The sequence below is a fragment of the Ascaphus truei genome, chromosome 5 (assembly GCF_040206685.1).
Source record: "Ascaphus truei isolate aAscTru1 chromosome 5, aAscTru1.hap1, whole genome shotgun sequence".
In the NCBI taxonomy this organism is placed as follows: domain Eukaryota; kingdom Metazoa; phylum Chordata; class Amphibia; order Anura; family Ascaphidae; genus Ascaphus; species Ascaphus truei.
Window position 1 is genome coordinate 193515654 of NC_134487.1, and position 18552 is coordinate 193534205.

An 18552-nucleotide genomic window follows, 5' to 3' on the forward strand; every position below is an offset into this window, starting at 1 on the left:
CGCGGCGGGGTCAGTAAGATGATTGACACGATGGGAAACTTTAAACACCAGTGGTTTATTAGCCACAACCAAAATAAGTACGGGTGCACTGTCCCTTTAAGAAACTACTTTCTTGCAAATTAAAGCCTAGTCCCGTTAGGGACACTAACTCACTTCTTGAGCCCTTACTAACAGGACAGCCAGCTAATCTGGTCATGCCCAAAACATGCTACACAAACGATTACCAATAAGCATAATAAGAATAAAGTCTTATCTGTTTAGCAGCTCCAACAGCAAACAGGAACACAGTTCCAGGGAGCAGGCTGTGTCCAGCCTCGCAGCGATCTTGATCTTTATCCTGGGTTGGGGTCCCAGCTGGTCCCAGCAGCCTAGCTCATCGCAGGACTGGGGACAAGAGCAACAGCAACGGCTTCCCAGCCGGGAGAGTTCTCTCCACCTTCCTGTGGAAAAACAAGCTCTCCTTGTGTGAGCAACTTCCTGCTTTTAAAAGCACATGTTTCACTCATGAGTTCAGCCCCTGTTTAATCAGTCTTCAGCTGTGCTTTCTCTGTCTGAGGAGATTAACACTCAGTGATCTGGCTGCAGCATCTCTCCATTCACTGTCACAGCCTACTGAGTCAGTGACTCTGTCACATATCCCTCTCCCCAGCGAAACATTGTCCTGTGGAGTGGCCCGTGCACCATTCCCATGCACCAGCATCTTTGTCGCCAATGTCTGACGTTGGCCCTTCCCTCCCCCTTTTTTTTTCTTGCCTTCCAATTTAGGCATTTTCTTTTTGGGGTAATTACCAGGCCATCTGGGCCTGAGGACAGGTACCTCACTATCTCCTTTAATTCAGCTGCAAGACTGAAATCTTGTAAAACTATGGAGTCCTCCAAGGCTTGTTTGGCTTCGTTAAGCTGCACTCTTAAATCTGCAATCTTTAACTGTAATTTCCTTGATTTCGCGGCATCCGCTGGTATATCCACGCTAACAATTGGCTCTCGCAGCTCAGAGACTATTTCTGCCACAATCTGAATTCGCCGGTCATCATCTTTAACAATACGGAGCAATAATTCCACTAGACACGTTATAAGGCAAGTTGGTGTATTAGGTATCACAAGCATCTCTTGTAGGACAGCAAGAAGGCGTTTCCTGCCTCCTTCTTCACTGGTATCTAGACAGCCGACTATAAGAATCAGCTGCTGACCTATAAATTCTTTAATCAGCATGTCTTCAATTTGTGTCATATCCGCTTTTTGTTCATCTGTGAGAACAGCAGGTTTTGAAGATAACTTAAGAGATAGTCTGCATAGACAGCGGGCTCTGGAAAAACATGTTCCAGTGCAGCCTCCCCTTCATCATCCTTTGACTTTATCTCTACCGCCACCTTTTCCTTGGACTGCTTCAGTGACCCAAATGTCTGTCTTAGGCTTCTAAGCTTTTCCTCCAGCTTCATCTGAGAAACCTCCTGCTGGGCAGCAGTAGAGTCCAATGTAGCGTCCCGCTCAGACTTTAGAGACTCGAGCTCCTTGCCTAGGTCACACTTTTGTTTCTCCGCCATCCTGCGGCCAGCCCACTCAGACTCCAGGTCCTTCCTCAGGTCTTGAAGCAGTCCTTCTGCCTTTCTTCTTTCACTCAGTGCGGCTGCTAGTTCATCTTCGTTAGAATTGAGTCGCGATTCTACGTCTCCTAGCAGACTCAGAGCAAGGCTTAAATCTGTCTCTCTTTCTTTATTCTGGACCTGCAGCTGCTGGTGCTCCTCCCGGACCTTGTCTAGCTCCAGCTGTAGCCGGGCCCCCTCATTGATCGTGTAGTCCAGCCGCTTGTGTATATCAGCTATCTCAGTTTCATGGTGCAACATCAGGCAGGCCACCTGACGGACGGACACCTCCTCCGTCTTGGCACGCTGCATCTCGTGCTCAGCCATCTGCGTTTGCAGCTCTTCAATCTGATGCTGCCAGTCCCCTCTCAGGGCCTTCACCTCTTCCCGGTGCTTACTCTGAGTTTGCATCAACGCCTCCTCCATCTTTTTGAGCTCTGCAGTTCTTGTCGCCAGTATCGCTGTTGCTTCTGTCTTCCAGGCTTCTTTCTCCTTGGCATACTGACTCATGGAGATGGAGTTGCCTCTCTGCTTCTCCAGCTCTTGCTCCAGTCTTTGGACCTTCTCATGTTCCCTCTCACACAGAGTCACCTGGCTTCTAAGCTCCGCCTCCAGCGATGCTCTTGTGGCGCTCAACGTGATCTTCAGCTGCTCCAGGGTGAGGCATTCTTTATCCAGCATTTTCTCTGCATTCTGCAGAGCAGCCTGTACTTCATTTTTTTTCTTGCACCAATTGTGTCTTCACTTTCTGCGCTTGGTGAAGCTTTTCAGTCCCATCACTGACCTGACCAGTCAGGTTTAAAACCTCTTCCTTCAGGTTTATATTCTCCATTTTCACAGTCTCTATATCCCTTAGGACCGTTTCATTGGCTTTCTTCAAAGTACCCAGCTCTGCCCCTAGCGATGCTCTTGTGGCGTACAGCGTGGCCCTCAGTTCCTCATGCTGTTCTGTGGGGACATACTGGGTACTCAGTCGTTCCTGTAGCACTCGCTGCTTCTCCTTGGCTGCTTGCAGACTTGCATGTAGCTCTTGCAGCTGGCTCTGCCATAAGTGCGTTGCCTGTGTGTGCTGCTGCAGGGAGACACGTTGCATCCTCTCTGCATTCTGCAGTGCTTCCTGCACCTCTAGCTTTTCCTGGATCAATTACTTCTCCACTTTTCCTGCTTAGTGGAGCTTCTTATCACCTTTACTGATTTGATCAGTCAAGTCTGAATTTTTCTGCGTCAGACTTAAATTCTCCTTCTTTACAGTCTCTAAAACCCTCAGGGCATTCTCATGGGTTTCCTTCAACATACCCAGCTCTGTGTTTAGACTGTGGCCCTCCTGGCGTGAGAGTTCCAGCTCTGTTTTGAGCGTGCTAGCTTCTTGGTGAGACACTTCTAAGTCTTTGATGAAGTTTTGCACATCTTTCTGGGACATCTGATAGCATAGTCTCCAGTCAGGACTTGTTCTCTCTGATTCCATGTTAGCAATTGCGGTGTTGGCCTTATTCAAACTTGTCTTCAGCTCCTCCAACTCACTCCGTAAAAGACGCTCTGTTTTCTTTAACTCCTCATACTCAAGTATAGCTGGGAGTATACACCTCTTTACCTCGGCGTTCGCTTCTCGCTCCCTATTCAATTGTTCCAGCAAGGCATCATAATCACGTGGGCAGTTTGGAGTGCAGAAATTAAGGCCTCTTTTTCCTGGCTCAAGGATTCAGCTTCCCTTTGCTTCTCCTTTTCCTTTGCCACCGTTCCTGTGACAATTCTGCCCATCACTCCGGTCTGCAGCACATCTCGGTGGCTTGCTGACACCTGTTGTCCTGATATCGCAGGCTCAAGTGGTTTGGTCACTTTCTCTGTGACTTGAAAAATATTTTTATTTTTCTTCTTTCTCTTTGTTTTATTCGTTCCAGAGACATCAGTGGTACTGGGCACACACACACTGGACACTTTTGCAGCTTTCATCTGCGGGTACGTCTCTCTTCTCAAGGCCACATATGCGTCATCATCATAATCATCATATGGCCTGAAGGGACACTGTTTTGTATGGTTATGTACATTGCAAAACTGACACTTGACGGCGGCCATTTTAAAACCCCGTTTTTTTTTGTTTTGTTTTCTTCACACCCGACGAGGCAGACTTTGCACAACACACGTAACTTGTGTGGGCTTTACAATCTTTGAACCTTCTGGGTTCTTCTTAGGGCAACATCTTTGCCAAAATTCATTTTCACTTTCTTTTTTACCAGACAGGGCAAACTTTGCTCACAGCACTTGCTAGCTGCAAATTCACTCACTTCAGAAAAAGGCATTAGCTTTACACAGCAATCCTTTCATACCCGACGGGGCAAAATTTACACTCAGGCTTGCTAGCTGTAACTTCCATGCTTCAGCAAAAATAATTTTTTTTTTCCGCTTGAGTTCAGTGTCTCAACATATCTTCATCTACTGACCCCCAGAGGCGTAGCATCCCACCGCTGCCACCACCTGTGGCAGGACGGCCTCGCGGCGGGGTCAGTAAGACGCTTGACACGATGGGAAACTTTAAACACCAGTGGTTTATTAGCCACAACCAAAATAAGTACGGGTGCACTGTCCCTTTAAGAAAATACTTTCTTGCAAATTAAAGCCTAGTCCCGTTAGGGACACTAACTCACTTCTTGAGCCCTTACTAACAGGACAGCCAGCTAATCTGGTCATGCCCAAAACATGCTACACAAACGATAACCAATAAGCATAATAAGAATAAAGTCTTATCTGTTTAGCAGCTCCAACAGCAAACAGGAACACGGTTCCAGGGAGCAGGCTGTGTCCAGCCTCGCAGCGATCTTGATCTTTATCCTGGGTTGGGGTCCCAGATGGTCCCAGCAGCCTAGCTCATCGCAGGACTGGGGACAAGAGCAACAGCAACGGCTTCCCAGCCGGGAGAGTTCTCTCCACCTTCCTGTGGAAAAACAAGCTCTCCTTGTGTGAGCAACTTCCTGCTTTTTAAAGCACTTGTTTCACTCATGAGTTCAGCCCCTGTTTAATCAGTCTTCAGCTGTGCTTTCTCTGTCTGAGGAGATTAACACTCAGTGATCTGGCTGCAGCATCTCTCCATTCACTGTCACAGCCTACTGAGTCAGTGACTCTGTCACAATATATATATATATATATATATATATTCATACATACATACATACATGATTAACCAATACACAAATAAATGATTAAGGATTAACAAAACATGCACAAATAAAAAAAAAACACATCTCAAAATCAATACATCACATTGCATCTACAAATTAAAATATTATATAGCCACATTAAAAAACAAGCACATTGCAAACGAAAATAAATCTCATCTCCCAATATAACACTGCACCTAGCCAAATAAATATCTAACAAATGGCAATCAAAACATGGAATTTTACAGTGTGTACATGATGCAAATAATCTGTGCATCATGTACACTATACCAAACAATGCCCAAAATAAAAAAAAAAATATTCCAAACAAGATACAATTCCATCTAAACAAGCATACAATTTAAACAAAGCAAGTTAACAGAAATACATTTCCATCAATTAATCAAATCCCAAATCAATTACAATCCAATCCAAATCAATCACATAGTTAACTATTCAATTTGTAAAACCAAACCATTCTGCAAAAAAGTTACCATCAGCCAAAATATAACTACCAAAAATAATCCACTATTAAAAAGCAAGACCCCCCTGAAATAAAGTACTGCAAAGACCACCATAAATTACATCTATCGAAATTAAAATTACGATACACACACATTTGTAAACATTGCAGCAAAATAGATTTTAAATACATCAAAACAAGCATTTCCAAAACAATCATTTATTACCCTGTATGTATATCGATCTATACATACATACATACAGGAGCAATAAATGAGCATTTAAAAAAAATATTATCACATTAGAAAAAACAAACCTGTAAAAGTAAAATAAAATACATTTGTTTTGTTTACTTATCATTAGATGACCCACTCACCGACTCCCGGGGAACCACATGCTCTCGAACCAATCCATGCACATACAGGAAACTGGTAACCATAAAATAAAAAAAACATAAAATAAAATAACAAATCTGTGTCTTCTTTTTTCTATTTGTAATTCCTACCATCAGGGGGGTCTTCATCTGTCTTCTTCTTTCTTCTTCTGGGATCTTCTGGGGTCTTCTTACCTTCTTGCGCCACGTCCTTGTTCCCTTCTTGGGAGGAGAGGTCCTTCCTCCTCAGCGTCTGGCTGAAAATTGAGACGACATAGGCTTTTATAGGCCCTTTGACGTCTCATTTTCGTCATATGGTTCCCACGGTCCTGATTGGGCCGCAAAAACCATGTGATTTTGCAATAAAAAAAATTATGGTTGACGTCAATTAAAGAAAATGAAGCCAGCCAATCAGAATGGCTGAGCTTCATTTGCCTTTAAAATGACGTCATCAAAAGAAAGATGGCTGCCGTCACAAGGTACAGGAGCCAATCAGAGCATGGGAACTTAATCTCAACTCTGATTGGCTGTAGTAGACCAAGTAACAGGATATAGTGACCAGGCCCCAGCTATTAAATCCATCATTAACAAACATTGGGGTACGTTGATTCTAGATCCCCTTATGTGTAAGATTGTGAGCGCAGGTCCATGAGTTGTGTTTCGCAAGGCCCCTACATTGGGCAATAAATTGTCTCCCAGTATGCTTAAACCTATTAACTCAGTTAGGTCGTTTTTTCCCAAATTAATCTGTTCATACACTACCGACACACTTTATCACACTGCGGCCAAATCCGCAAGCCGGGAGATTTCCCGGCTTGCTAGTGGCCGCCCCTCGGCGTGCCGCGCGTCATAGACGCGCGGTCACGCGTCTTCGGGAGCGTGCGCCCCCTGCACGCGCGTCCAGGGGCTCCCCGAGGGAGCCCTGGTGTCCCGCGATCGCGGGACAGCGGCAGGGGGTTCCGGGGGACCCGGCGGACCTGGCAGCGGTAGGGAGAGCGCCCCGATCGGAGGGCGCTCTTCCGCTGCTTTGGCGCGCGCCCGTCACTCTCGGGCGCGCGCCAGGCTACTGCTGCGGCCAAGAACGGGCAAATGCTCGAATAAACTTGGCCGCAGCAGTATAGATGTGGACGGTGTAAAATCTGTCCGAACATGGTGAAAGCTACACACTTCTCTAATTCAGATGGGACACGTAGATTTAAGATCCAATCCTATTTCTCATGTCAATCCGATAGGAGGCGGCTGTGTTGCAGCCTGCTGTTTTTAGTGTGTGTTTTGTTCAATAAAGCTTTTGTATTACCACCGGAATTGGATTCAGACTGGCTGTTTGCTGTGGCACCGGACAATTTCTCCCTCTCCTCGCATGGTTTTCCTGCCGGATGCACACTATGGGAAGTAAAGTCATGGAGCAACGAGACTAAAGATGGATGAGCTGACAGGGGTAAGCTAACTGCCCCTGAGCCCTGACTTTCATAGTTTTCCCCTCCAGGCTCCGCTTTGTGTTCCCCCACAGCCATGCACACCATAGGTGCTGTATCTATCCAGCGGCTTGCCTGAGCGCATGACAACGCTTCACTTCTGACCATGTAACAAAGGCTTGGGGGAGAACGGATGTGACGTCATCCAAAGGCTGTCACATGGTACTTCAGCCAACAGATTGGGTTTTAGTTCCCACGCTCTGTGCAAGTTGCCAACACTGTGTACTCCAACGGAGCAGCTTCTTTCATTCTGCCACCACCTTAATGGCACTTGGAATCTTTGTATCTTACGAAATCATGTTTCTTACAAAGCTTGATGAAATCTTGCATGAATCTGATCCCCAAACGGCTGCAGGGTTTATTATAAGGTTAAAACTCCTATACCTAAACAGTGCAGCCAATCTCTCTGTGGGAATAATTTTTCTCACCTATCCTGGAGTTGCCAATATTTTAGAAACCTGGCAGAGGGGGCTTCTCTTTCTGCTAAGAGCATGCGCCAACCTAGCACCTTTGCCTACCTGGCAACACTAAGTCTGGACTGGCCACCATTTTCCAAACTGCCTAACACCTTGGGGACCCAGAAGCCCTTTCATCTCCGGGCTTTTACAGACATTGTGGCACCAAGCCAGCGGTTTGCCTTAGAAGTCCAGAGCTTCATATCCTCAGCTCATTTACAGTGAGCCACTAGACGCATACTAAGTGGGGGCTACAATAAATGAGTATTTCCCGGTCCCCTGTGGTCTGAATGAAAGCCCAAATGTGCCTAACATGTTTAATACACTGTTTAAAGGGGATTTTCATTCATCAATTCATATAAAAACATATCAAAATTATGCTATGGGTGTTTTCCATGTTTCTCCCCGAACTACGTGCACAGCAAGTTTCAGCATGCTAGGAGCTTTCTAACAAAAGTTAGCAAACAGCCGCTTTTATTTCTCAAGTGCTGAACTTGAAAAACATTTTTACTCTCGCCACCTTATACCTGGTGGAAAAGATACGAACCCCTTCACTGGGTTCTGGGTTTGGTCATATACCGGGGGACCCAGAAGTGTGATTTCCCCCTGACATGACCCCAGATGAAGTCTTTGGACGAAACATGTTGGGCTTTTTGACTCTCTGAGGCCACTACATTAACCCTATAATATCCGGATTGGCTGGGGAGGCTGTGACATGTTCAAACGGACGAAGGACTCTGAGTGCGGGTGAGAGGCGCTGAAGGAGGAGACCGGAGTTTGCATGTGTCTCTACCTGCCCAGCAGCTGATTTGGGAGCAGTCATTTTGGGAGAAGGGTTGAAGTGCGCCTGAAGTCACTTCTTGCTTATACACCAGCGGGGAGAGTGTGGGTTTGTTTCCTCCCCCCCCTGTGTTGTTTGTCATCATGAATAAATGTTAATACACTATACCCTCTGCATTTGTGTTCTTTTCTCATATGAGGTTAACCAGGAGTCCACGCACCTGAGGAATTCTACATATGGAGTGACAGTATTATGTGTTTTCAGTGCTATACATCACTGGGTTTATTTGCACATTGTACTGTTTATATTTGGTCCCTTTGCGCCACGAGCACTTTTTGGTTTAGGTTTATGTAATTGCGGTTTGGGGAAACCGCAGGTGTTCAGGCAGCAGCTTGATTTTATCACAAGATTTGTTGCGCTTTATTAACCCTTTTTCTGTCACAGATCTGAAAATTAACAGGATGCTCTCCTCCCTCCACCCCCACTTGGGGACTACCCCTACCGCACTCCCAAGAACCAGTCCTTCACCTTTATGCTGGTGATCGCCCTCTCCCTCCTCATGTCCATCTCCCTCCGAGACTGGATTATGCTCCTGCGCCCAAGTCTGAAATGTGATCACTGCTGCTGCCGGTACGGGCTCGTTGCCCTCAGTAAAACAATACTGGCTTCATGTACTGTAATTACAAGCCCTCCTCCAGTTGTACCTTTGACCGACCAGCCGTCGCTAATCCATATCTTTCACACCGGGTAACGATCCACGGGGGGGTCCCAGGACCGGAACCATCCCGATCGCTTATCCATGTTAAGTGACAAAAAGAATCTGTATTTTTTCGTGCTCTTGTGAAATGTATGTACGCTACCTCTTTCTTTGGGAGCTCGCAATCTTCGAGTTTCCCACTATGCTATAGGATCCCGCAGGATGCTATACCATAGGCTCAATCGGATCCCACCACTGCCACCAGAAAAAAAGGCAAATGAAATAATTTGTTTCCAGAAGGAAATGTTGAAAAATTAAGTCTTTAGGAGCAATATCCCAGGAGCGTGAGTTACTCGTGAAACGGCGTGGAAATGTCCTCGGTCAGCGAGGCAAGTTGCCACCACTGTGTACTCCGATACAGCTGTTTCCTTCATTTTGCCACCACGATAATGGCACTTGGAATCTTGGTATCTTACGAAGTCTTTGATGAATCTTAAAAGAACTGATTCCCGATGGCTGCAGGGTTTTTGAAGTGAAACTTCTTTAGTGGCACCTCTGATGGGATAAAACTGGATGATGTGGGGCGAAATGTGAAACGGAAGTGACGTCACGTAATGGATGCCACTCCGCTCACACCGCCCCTGTCACATGTTGCGGCGGTGTGTCGTCCCCGCACACTGACTGACCCACCCACCCACCCACACCTCCCCACACACTGACTGACCCACCCACCCACACCTCCCCGCACACTGACTGACTGACCCACCCACCCACACCTCCCCGCACACTGACTGACTGACCCACTCACCCACACCTCCCCACACACTGACTGACTCACCCACCCACACCTCCCCGCACACTGATTGACTGACCCACCCACCCGCACCTCCCCGCACACTGACTGACTGACCCACCCACCCACACCTCCCCGCACACTGTCTGACTGACCCACCCACCCACACCTCCCCGCACACTGACTGACTGACCCACCCACCCCCCCCCCCCCCGCACACTCTGACCCACCCACACCCCCGCACACTCTGACCCACCCACACCCCCCCCGCACACTCTGACCCACCTACACCCCCCCACACACTCTGACCCACCCACACACCCCCACACACTTTGACCCACCCACACCTCCCCTACACTGATTGACACACACACTGACTTACACATACACACTGACTGACACAAATACACACACACACAGACTGACACACACACACTGACAGCCACCACTGACTTACACATACACACTGACTGACACAGATACACATACACACTGACTGACTGACACACATACACACACACACACTGACTGACTGACTGACATACACATACACACACACTGACTGACACACATACACACACACTGACTGACACAGATACACACACACTGACACACATACACACAAGGAATTCACACTTAGTGCAAATAGCTAATACAGGGGATGTGTGCCGAGCACGCGCATTCTAAGTCAAATTTATTTGCGTTTTGTCACTGAAATTGTATTTTGATTTTTAATTAAAACATCACCAACACAAATACAATTTCTGTGACAAAAGTCAAAGAAGTTTCACTTACTACTGCTGCGGCACAGTTTATTCGAGCATTTGCCCGTTCTGTGCCGCAGCAGTAGCCTGGCGCGCGCCCGAGTGTGACGGGCGCGCGCCGAAGCAGCGGAAGAGCGCCCTCCGATCGGGGCGCTCTCCCTACCGCTGCCAGGTCCGCCGGGTCCCCCGGAACCCCCTGCCGCTGTCCCGCGATCGCGGGACACCAGGGCTCCCTCGGGGAGCCCCTGGACACGCGTGCAGGGGGCGCACGCTCCCGATGACGCGTGACCGCGCGTCTATGACGCGCGGCACGCCGAGGGGCGGCCACAAGCAAGCCGGGAGATTTCCCGGCTTGCGGTACCGACCACACTTCAATAAAGTGTGTCGGTAGTGTATGCGCGTGCACCGCACACACGTTTTTTTTTATAAGGTTCAAAACCCTATACCTAAACAGTGCAGACAATCTCTCTGTGGGAATAACTTTTCCCACCTATCCAGGAGTTGCCAATACTTCATAAAACTTGTAGAGGGGGCTTCTCATTCTGCTTATGGCATACACGAACGTAGCACCATTGCTTCTTAGCATATGAGACCCAGCCCCTCTACCTGGCGACAATAACTCTGGGCTGGCCACCATTTGCCAGACTGCCTGAATTTTACACTAGGATGGGGGTAATTGAGGAATCCTTCCCCACCTAACACCTTAAGTTCACTAAGCCCTTTCAACTCCGGACTTTTGCAGACATTGTGGCATCAAGACAGCAGGATGCCTTAGAAGTCCGGGGCTTCACATCCTCAGCTCATTTACAGTGTGTCACTACACGCATACTAAGTGAGGTGCTACAATAAATGAATATTTCCCTGTTTCCGGTGTCTTGAATGAAAGCCCAAATATGCCTTTTATGTTTAATACACTATTTTCGGGGGACTTTCATTCCTCAATTTTTATAAAAAGTTATAAAAATTACATTATCGTTGTTTTATATGTTTCTACCTGAATGATTCGCACAGCAAGATTCAGAGCGCTAGGAGCTTCCTAACAAAAGTTAGCAAACAGCTGCTTTTATTATTTAAGCGCTGGACATGGAATTTTTTTTACTCTCGTCGCCCTATACCTGGTGGGAGAGACTCTGAACCCCTACACTGGGTTCTGGGGGTTTGGGCATATACTGGAGGACTCTGGAATGTGATTTCCCCCTGCCCGCTCTTACTGTTCTGGTCTGTGCTGAAGCAGGGAGATCTGGTGGTGAGCCGCTAACTGCTTCCTAGGGAGGTTTTTGTCCGGTGGTCTGTGTCTTCATATCTCCAGGGATCTGGTAGGATTCCTGGGTACATGTTTCGGGGTAATCAGCAAGTCTGGCCCCTTCTAACCAAACCAACCCTGACAACATTTTACCGTAAAATCATCCCTGAAACTCATGCCCTGCGAATCTCCACTGGTTGGCACTCCTGGAACAGTAAAACACACACATGTATCTTTATTAAAATACAGTTCACATGCCATAACTGGGTTGCAGAGCTGACACTTCAAATTCACCAATATGGCTCAGAGGCACCCAGCCGGGCATAATACCTTTATTATTGGCCTGGCTACCCCCTCATCGTCACAGACTCTAACATCCATCTTAGCAGCGGGTTTCAGTGTAATCTAAAATAGAGGGGTAACACACTGTAAATTGTACTTCAGAGATGTGCACATTTTTTGGTAAAATTCACAAATAAGGCTAAAAAAATGTTTGCAAAAATATGTGACAATGTAAAGGTCAAGGTGCAAGGTATTTTTCTTTAAGTTATTGCAAAAAGTGACAATACCCTTGCAAAAAATGTAAAATTCTGAGCAAATTTGCAACTATTCGCTACAGTACTTCTGAAAAATTGTTACTATTTTGTTTTGCCTTTGCCCCCTAAACCATAATTATATAACCATGGCAAGAGAGTCCTTTTTGACAACCCACATTTTTCAACTGGTGTTTGAAAAGAGTTAAAGTGATTATAGACAGACATATTGGGTTTGAATTAATAATATTAGAAAGTTTCAAAATGCTGCTATTATTGAAACAGGAAAGCCTGTACTGTACAGGACAGGGTCTTATTTGAATTTGCAAATTATAAGAGAGATTTTGTGTTCCTAAAGTTCCCCCTTATTTTCACAAGGCAAATGATTGTACAATTCTATTAAATATACAATGTATAGAATGTAATGTACAGTATGTGGTGTTAATTGTAATATAACTTTTTGTTTTCTAGATATTCAAGTTTATAACCTTTAACAAGACTATGAGTCAGCTGTCATCAACTTTGTCACGCTGTGCCAAAGACATAATGGGCTTTGCTATTATGTTCTTCATTATCTTTTTTTCTTATGCACAGCTAGGATTCCTTATCTTTGGATCACAAATTGATGAATTTTCTTCATTTGCTAACTGTGTGTATGTTCTTTATTACTAATTAAGTGTTGTGTATAACATATAATAGAAATGTCCTGGTCAATTTTTAATATAAAATTAGTTATATATGTATTGTAGTGTTGGTTGCTTTAGTATCTTTTCTATCACTAAGAGAACCCCCACAATAGCATTAGGTACATACTGTACCTAATTTCCACTCTAGTACTTGATTTCTGGACTTCATTTTTGAGCTGTAAAACATCAATTGTAAATTTTTCCTTAGTCTTGCTGCTACTGTATAACAAATGTTAGGCATCAGCTATCCCATCACCTAGTCTCAACATAATAATTTAGAAGCCAAGAACAGCCTGAGTTGTCAGGCAGTGGCACAGCATGATGTACTATACCATTGATCAATATACATAAAACCTTTTTGATTAACCAATCCCCAGTTAGACAGTCTTGAAAGAGACATGGGGTCCATTACAGAAAAATGATCACAAATAACCACAGATCTTTTCAGTGCAGAGTAAATACAGTAGATCATAATATAAATAGTTACAGTAAAGATATTCAGAAATGTATGATAATTTACTGTATTTCTTTTTCCTTTGTCAGGTTTACACAGTTCCGTATCATTTTGGGTGACTTTGACTTTGCGGATATTGAGAAAGCTGATCGAGTTCTTGGGCCTCTTTATTTTATATCCTTTGTATTCTTTATTTTCTTTGTTCTATTGGTAAGAGTTCTAACTGATATGAAATATAATCAGCTATTTCATTGTAAATAATGTCCTGATCCCTCCTAACAACTCAGTTCTAAAGTCTATGGGGCCTATTCACTAAACTTTGATAAGTTCAGTTGCATCTTCTTACTGTAACACACTATAAGAAATGTGACAAAACAGTATTCACTAAGAATAATCACACGTTTTTTTTAGTGCAGTAAAAAAATGCAACATTGCACTACTTTGTGTTTCTTTTTTCCCAATACTTATCGCACAACTTGTGTTTGCTTAAATTGCGATTTCACACCAGCAGCGTGGAAGAGCTGTATGGAGAGAGCTGCATCTACCTGCACAGCTCCTACAGGCAATCGCACAGTTTTAATGTTCATTTTAATAACAGAGTATTGTAGCAGGGGGTCTCCTGAGATGAACCACATTAATTTTAGACTCTGAGACCCTGTGACAGTGAAGCGGTTAACAAGGCTCACTAATAAAGGTTCAGCCCACTTGGTTACCCCTGATCCGTGTGTTGAGGTCCTAGAGTTTCAGATCTTGGACCCAAATGTCCTAAACGCATCACTGTGACCGTGCAAATTTTGCAACATTAAAGATTTATTTGTGTTTTGCCTTTCCTGGAGTGCTGGGATCGGAAGACTTATAGACTGTAAGTTTCAGGGGGGGTTTGCCAGAGAAAGTCTTTACAGAATGTGTCTATGTATCGGGGTTCCAGAGTTATGGAATACCCCAAGAGTTGTATCCGGGAATCAAGTGAGATTCTCGGATGCAGCCAAGCACATTGCTTCAGTCAAACTCTGACTCTGAAAGTACTCTTACGACTCACCACCAGGATTCCCGCTGCAGCATCTTCCCGACAAGGTAAACGGGCATGAAGGGGTTAATGTATACCTGCAATATACACGGGTCCCTAGTGTAAAGAGGGGTTTCTAGAATAAGGAGAGGTGCCCAGATACATGCCAAGTTACCCTGGACCTGGTGTAAGGGTTCAAGGGGTGCTCCAGCTAAGTGATAAAGCTGAGAGTAATTCTTGTGTGTAAAAGTTTAAAAGTTATTTCTAAAAGTGTGCCAATAATGAGGCTAGTGAGGGTGGGCAGTATATCCCATCATTCCATCCCTGACACCAGAATAGGGATTTACACATTTTCTAACACTAGATACCGGACACAGTATACTGTATTTTACTAAAGGGCTATGTTTAATAGGTATATGTACTGATAACCTGTGAATTAACTATGGGATTTCCAAGTCATGGATTCCGAGAGACCAGATGGCTATCAAGCTTGGTGTCTATGGGTCTGTGTGAAATCCGGACTTGAAAGCCTCAGGGATGCCAAGGTGTTAGAACAGGAGGGGTACTGCAGTTCTGCTTTAGTACCCGCATCCTGGGCTAACACAGGGCTATCCGGCCACCATTTGCTAGTGCCCAGACTCTGTGGAGCCTGGACAGTGGGTGGCCTCTGTATGCAAAGAGGCCGAGGTGCCAGGTTGGCGCATGCCCCTTTGCAGAGTGAAAAAAGATGCTGTCACGGTGAACACAATTTTTCAACACATTTATATTTCTGGGTACTCGATTGAACACAACAAGGCTCAAAATAAATGTGATTTATTTCCTGAGTTGACAAACACACAACATCTGCAGAATACACTTTAAACAACACTTACTGGGATAAGGGAACGAAATAGATTGTCCTTTGCATGCAAGCATAAGAAATGTAGTCTTGGTTTAGAGGTCCCGTGGCTAGATCGCAACTTGCCGATCAAATAATTCAGCCACCTCACAGAATTTCGTAGAGATTCGTTAGAATTTGTTTGAGAGTCACCAGGGCTAACGAATTCTAAAGTTTGGGGTAAATCCTTAGTTGCGTTGTTATTAACCCCTTGCCTTCTGAAATGGCTGCCGCTGTGCTTGAAAAAGTCTTGCGTAAAGCGTAGTCACATCATGGATCATAGGAATCACACCGGGGACCGCTCGGTAGGCACAGTTATAGGCGATTCCTGGGTACCTTTAACATGTGGACCCAATGCCCGTTGTGAGATTTTTTAACCCACCAATAGCCGCGTTGCCTGCAGTTTGCAAAACCGGGCAAAAAGGCTTTCCGGTTCGCAAAGCGCATGTGCCGGCTTGACACCGCGGCAACTTAGCAAACCTGGGATACACCCTCTTGCTGGCGCCTCTTAGTCTGAAGAATGGAGGAGGTGGTGAGCATACATATGAAATAGATATATATAGATATATGACACAATGTCAGTCAGGCAATGTTGAATACATAAGACACTGTTCAAGATTGTAACAGCCCTGCAGTGAGCAAAACCTCACTCAGGGATCAGGGGATGGGTATAAACGTTTGTAAACATATACTCACACGGCCATGTGTGAGACCCGTCATAAAATTATATCTTATCAGGGATCTTCAGTTCCCAAAGTGTTAGCCCACAATCACAGATCTTGTTCCTTGTCCCTTGTGCCATCCCAGCAAGGATAATATAGACGGCAAGTTAAAATAATATACATTTTATTACATAAAAAAGTAAACATAGACTCTCATAATAGATAAAACACTTCAGCTCCTAGCAGCCATCTAGGTCTGGTCTGACGTGGTGTTCTCCTGCTTCTGCGTCCAGTAGCCGGACAATGATAGGCAGACACATGAAAGCTATGGTGGCTTTTAGTGTATAAACCTCCCGCACACAGCCGATCAGGAATAACGCGTTTTGGAAATGATTCCTTCTCCCAAGGGCTCTGGGACAGTACAATTACCCCTAGTACCAGCATCTCTTCTACCTCCCTCTTTATACTGCCTTGATCGCTGCTGACACACTATAAGCATGCTTATGCAGAGGTCTCAGATCCCCTGTCAGAACTGGGTGATCTGTAATGTGTGTCTTCCCTGGCTTGACTGAGAACAGAGCCCTATACATCCCTAGCATAGCCCTGGCTTCTGCCCTTTGCCTGACACTCAGCGTAGACCATATCTCAACCTGCTCTACTGTACCCTCCTGCCTAGCCTCCCCCAGGATATCCGACAGAGCATTGCCCGCTGGATCCCCAATCGGTGGGCTCCAAATGGCCAGCACCGATGTCACAGTCGGCACTATGTACTCCTTGGGCATGTTGATATGGTACATTTTATTTCTCCCTGTCTCAGCATCTACCTGTACAACATAGTTGCACTTATTCATCTTTCATAGTACCGGATATGGTCCCGACTAGGCAGCCATTAATTTGTTCTCCCGAAAGAGCTTGAGAACAAGCACTTGCTGTCCTGGGATGAATTCTCTGCTCCGGGCATTCTGATCATACCAAGTCTTCTGCTTGGTCTGAACAGCCCAAAGGTTGTCCTGTGCCAACCCCATGAGTGTTTCTAGTCGGTCTCTGAGATCTACCACATACTGAAGCACAGAAGCATCAGTATTGGTAGTCTCCCCTTCCCATCCCTCACAGAATAAGTCCAGATGTCCCCGTACCCTGCGACCATATAGTAGCTCAAAGGGAGAAAATCCTGTAGATTCTTGCGGTATCTCTCGGTATGCAAACAGCAAGGGCTGCAGGTGAATCCCAGTCTTTGCCCTCTGTCTCTATAAAGGTTCGAATCATCTGCTTCAGGGTACTGCACCGACACACTTTATTCGAGTAAATACCCGGTATGTACCTGGCAGATACCTGGAATGCGCCACTCCTAACCTCTGACAAGCCCCGTTGCATTTGCCTTCCCAGCCTGGGTTCATGCCTGGCTGATGGGCGGCTGATCTGTTAAATGATAATGATTAGGATTTAATAGGCTGCAATGCTTCGCGTGTCTACCAGATGGCATAAATTCATGAATTGTAATGCAGTTTATATATATATACTGTGCAGTATTGCAGCCAGCGGGAATAAAATGCTTCAATCCCTGCTTGGAAAATAACTCAATGTACTCGGGCAGAAAACAGTCACAAACCTCAATACACCCGGGTATACCCGAATTCGTGGGACTAGCCAAGCTCGAATAAAGTGTGTCGCCAGTGTACCATTGAATCTCTCACATAGTCCATTGGTTTGTTGGTGGTAAGGGGTCGGGCGCTGGTGCTTAGCCCCGCATGCATCCCAGAGACACTGGAGCAATTCACTCATGAATTGTGACCCCTGATCGGTTAAGATCTCGCTAGGGATACCTACCCTAGAATAAATGGTTAATAATGCTTTAGCTACTGCCCTAGCATCTATGGTGGCAAGCGCGACCACCTCAGGGTACCGGGTGGCAAAGTCCACCACCGTGAGGATGTAGCGCTTCCCGGACAAGCTGGGAAGTGCTACAGTTACCGGTAATGGGTTCAGGGGTGCCTTTACATGATCGCCCAGCTTACCAACTCGCTGGCAGGCATCGCAGGACCGGCAGAAATCTGCCACAGCCCTCGATGCCCCCAGCCAGTAGTAACGCTGCAACAGCCGGGCTCACGTCCGAGTGACCCCCTAATGCCCGCTAGTAGAATAGATTGGGCTACCTGCAACAACTGCTGCCCATACTCCATGGTTATCACCAGCTGTCGCTTACCAGTCCAGACATCAGCTAACCCTGTGGTCCCTTGCTCTCTATACAGGAGCCCATGGTGCCACTAGTAGTTATCAGACCTGTCCCCTGGCTTAGACTTGGACGCCCGAAGTCTCAGGCCCCCCAAGCTGGGGTCTGATTACACCGCATCCCTAAACTGGGTACCTAACTCTGGCCACTCGCTTGACAAGGCTAAGTTGGGGGGACTGGGAACAGGTACAGGGAACAGTAATTCAGGGTCAGTAGGTGACTTTGTCTGGCTTACCTGCCTGGTCTCCTCTGACACTGCTGTAACTGTTGGTCCCAAATTCAGGAGCACAGGGGCTGGTTCTGCTGCGATCTTGGCTGACTGGCTC

General features: G+C 45.9%; 1 protein-coding gene across 3 annotated transcripts in view; it reads left to right on the forward strand.

Moving 5' to 3' along the window:
* Positions 1 to 18552, forward strand: part of PKD2L2 (polycystin 2 like 2, transient receptor potential cation channel) — a 1160187-nt gene that overhangs the window by 731410 nt on the left and 410225 nt on the right. For all 3 annotated transcript variants that reach the window (XM_075601557.1, XM_075601558.1, XM_075601559.1), the window contains 2 exons: positions 12783 to 12964; positions 13541 to 13661. In XM_075601557.1, coding sequence (XP_075457672.1) covers positions 12783 to 12964; positions 13541 to 13661 — 303 coding nt within the window. The remainder of the gene's footprint in view (positions 1 to 12782; positions 12965 to 13540; positions 13662 to 18552) is intronic.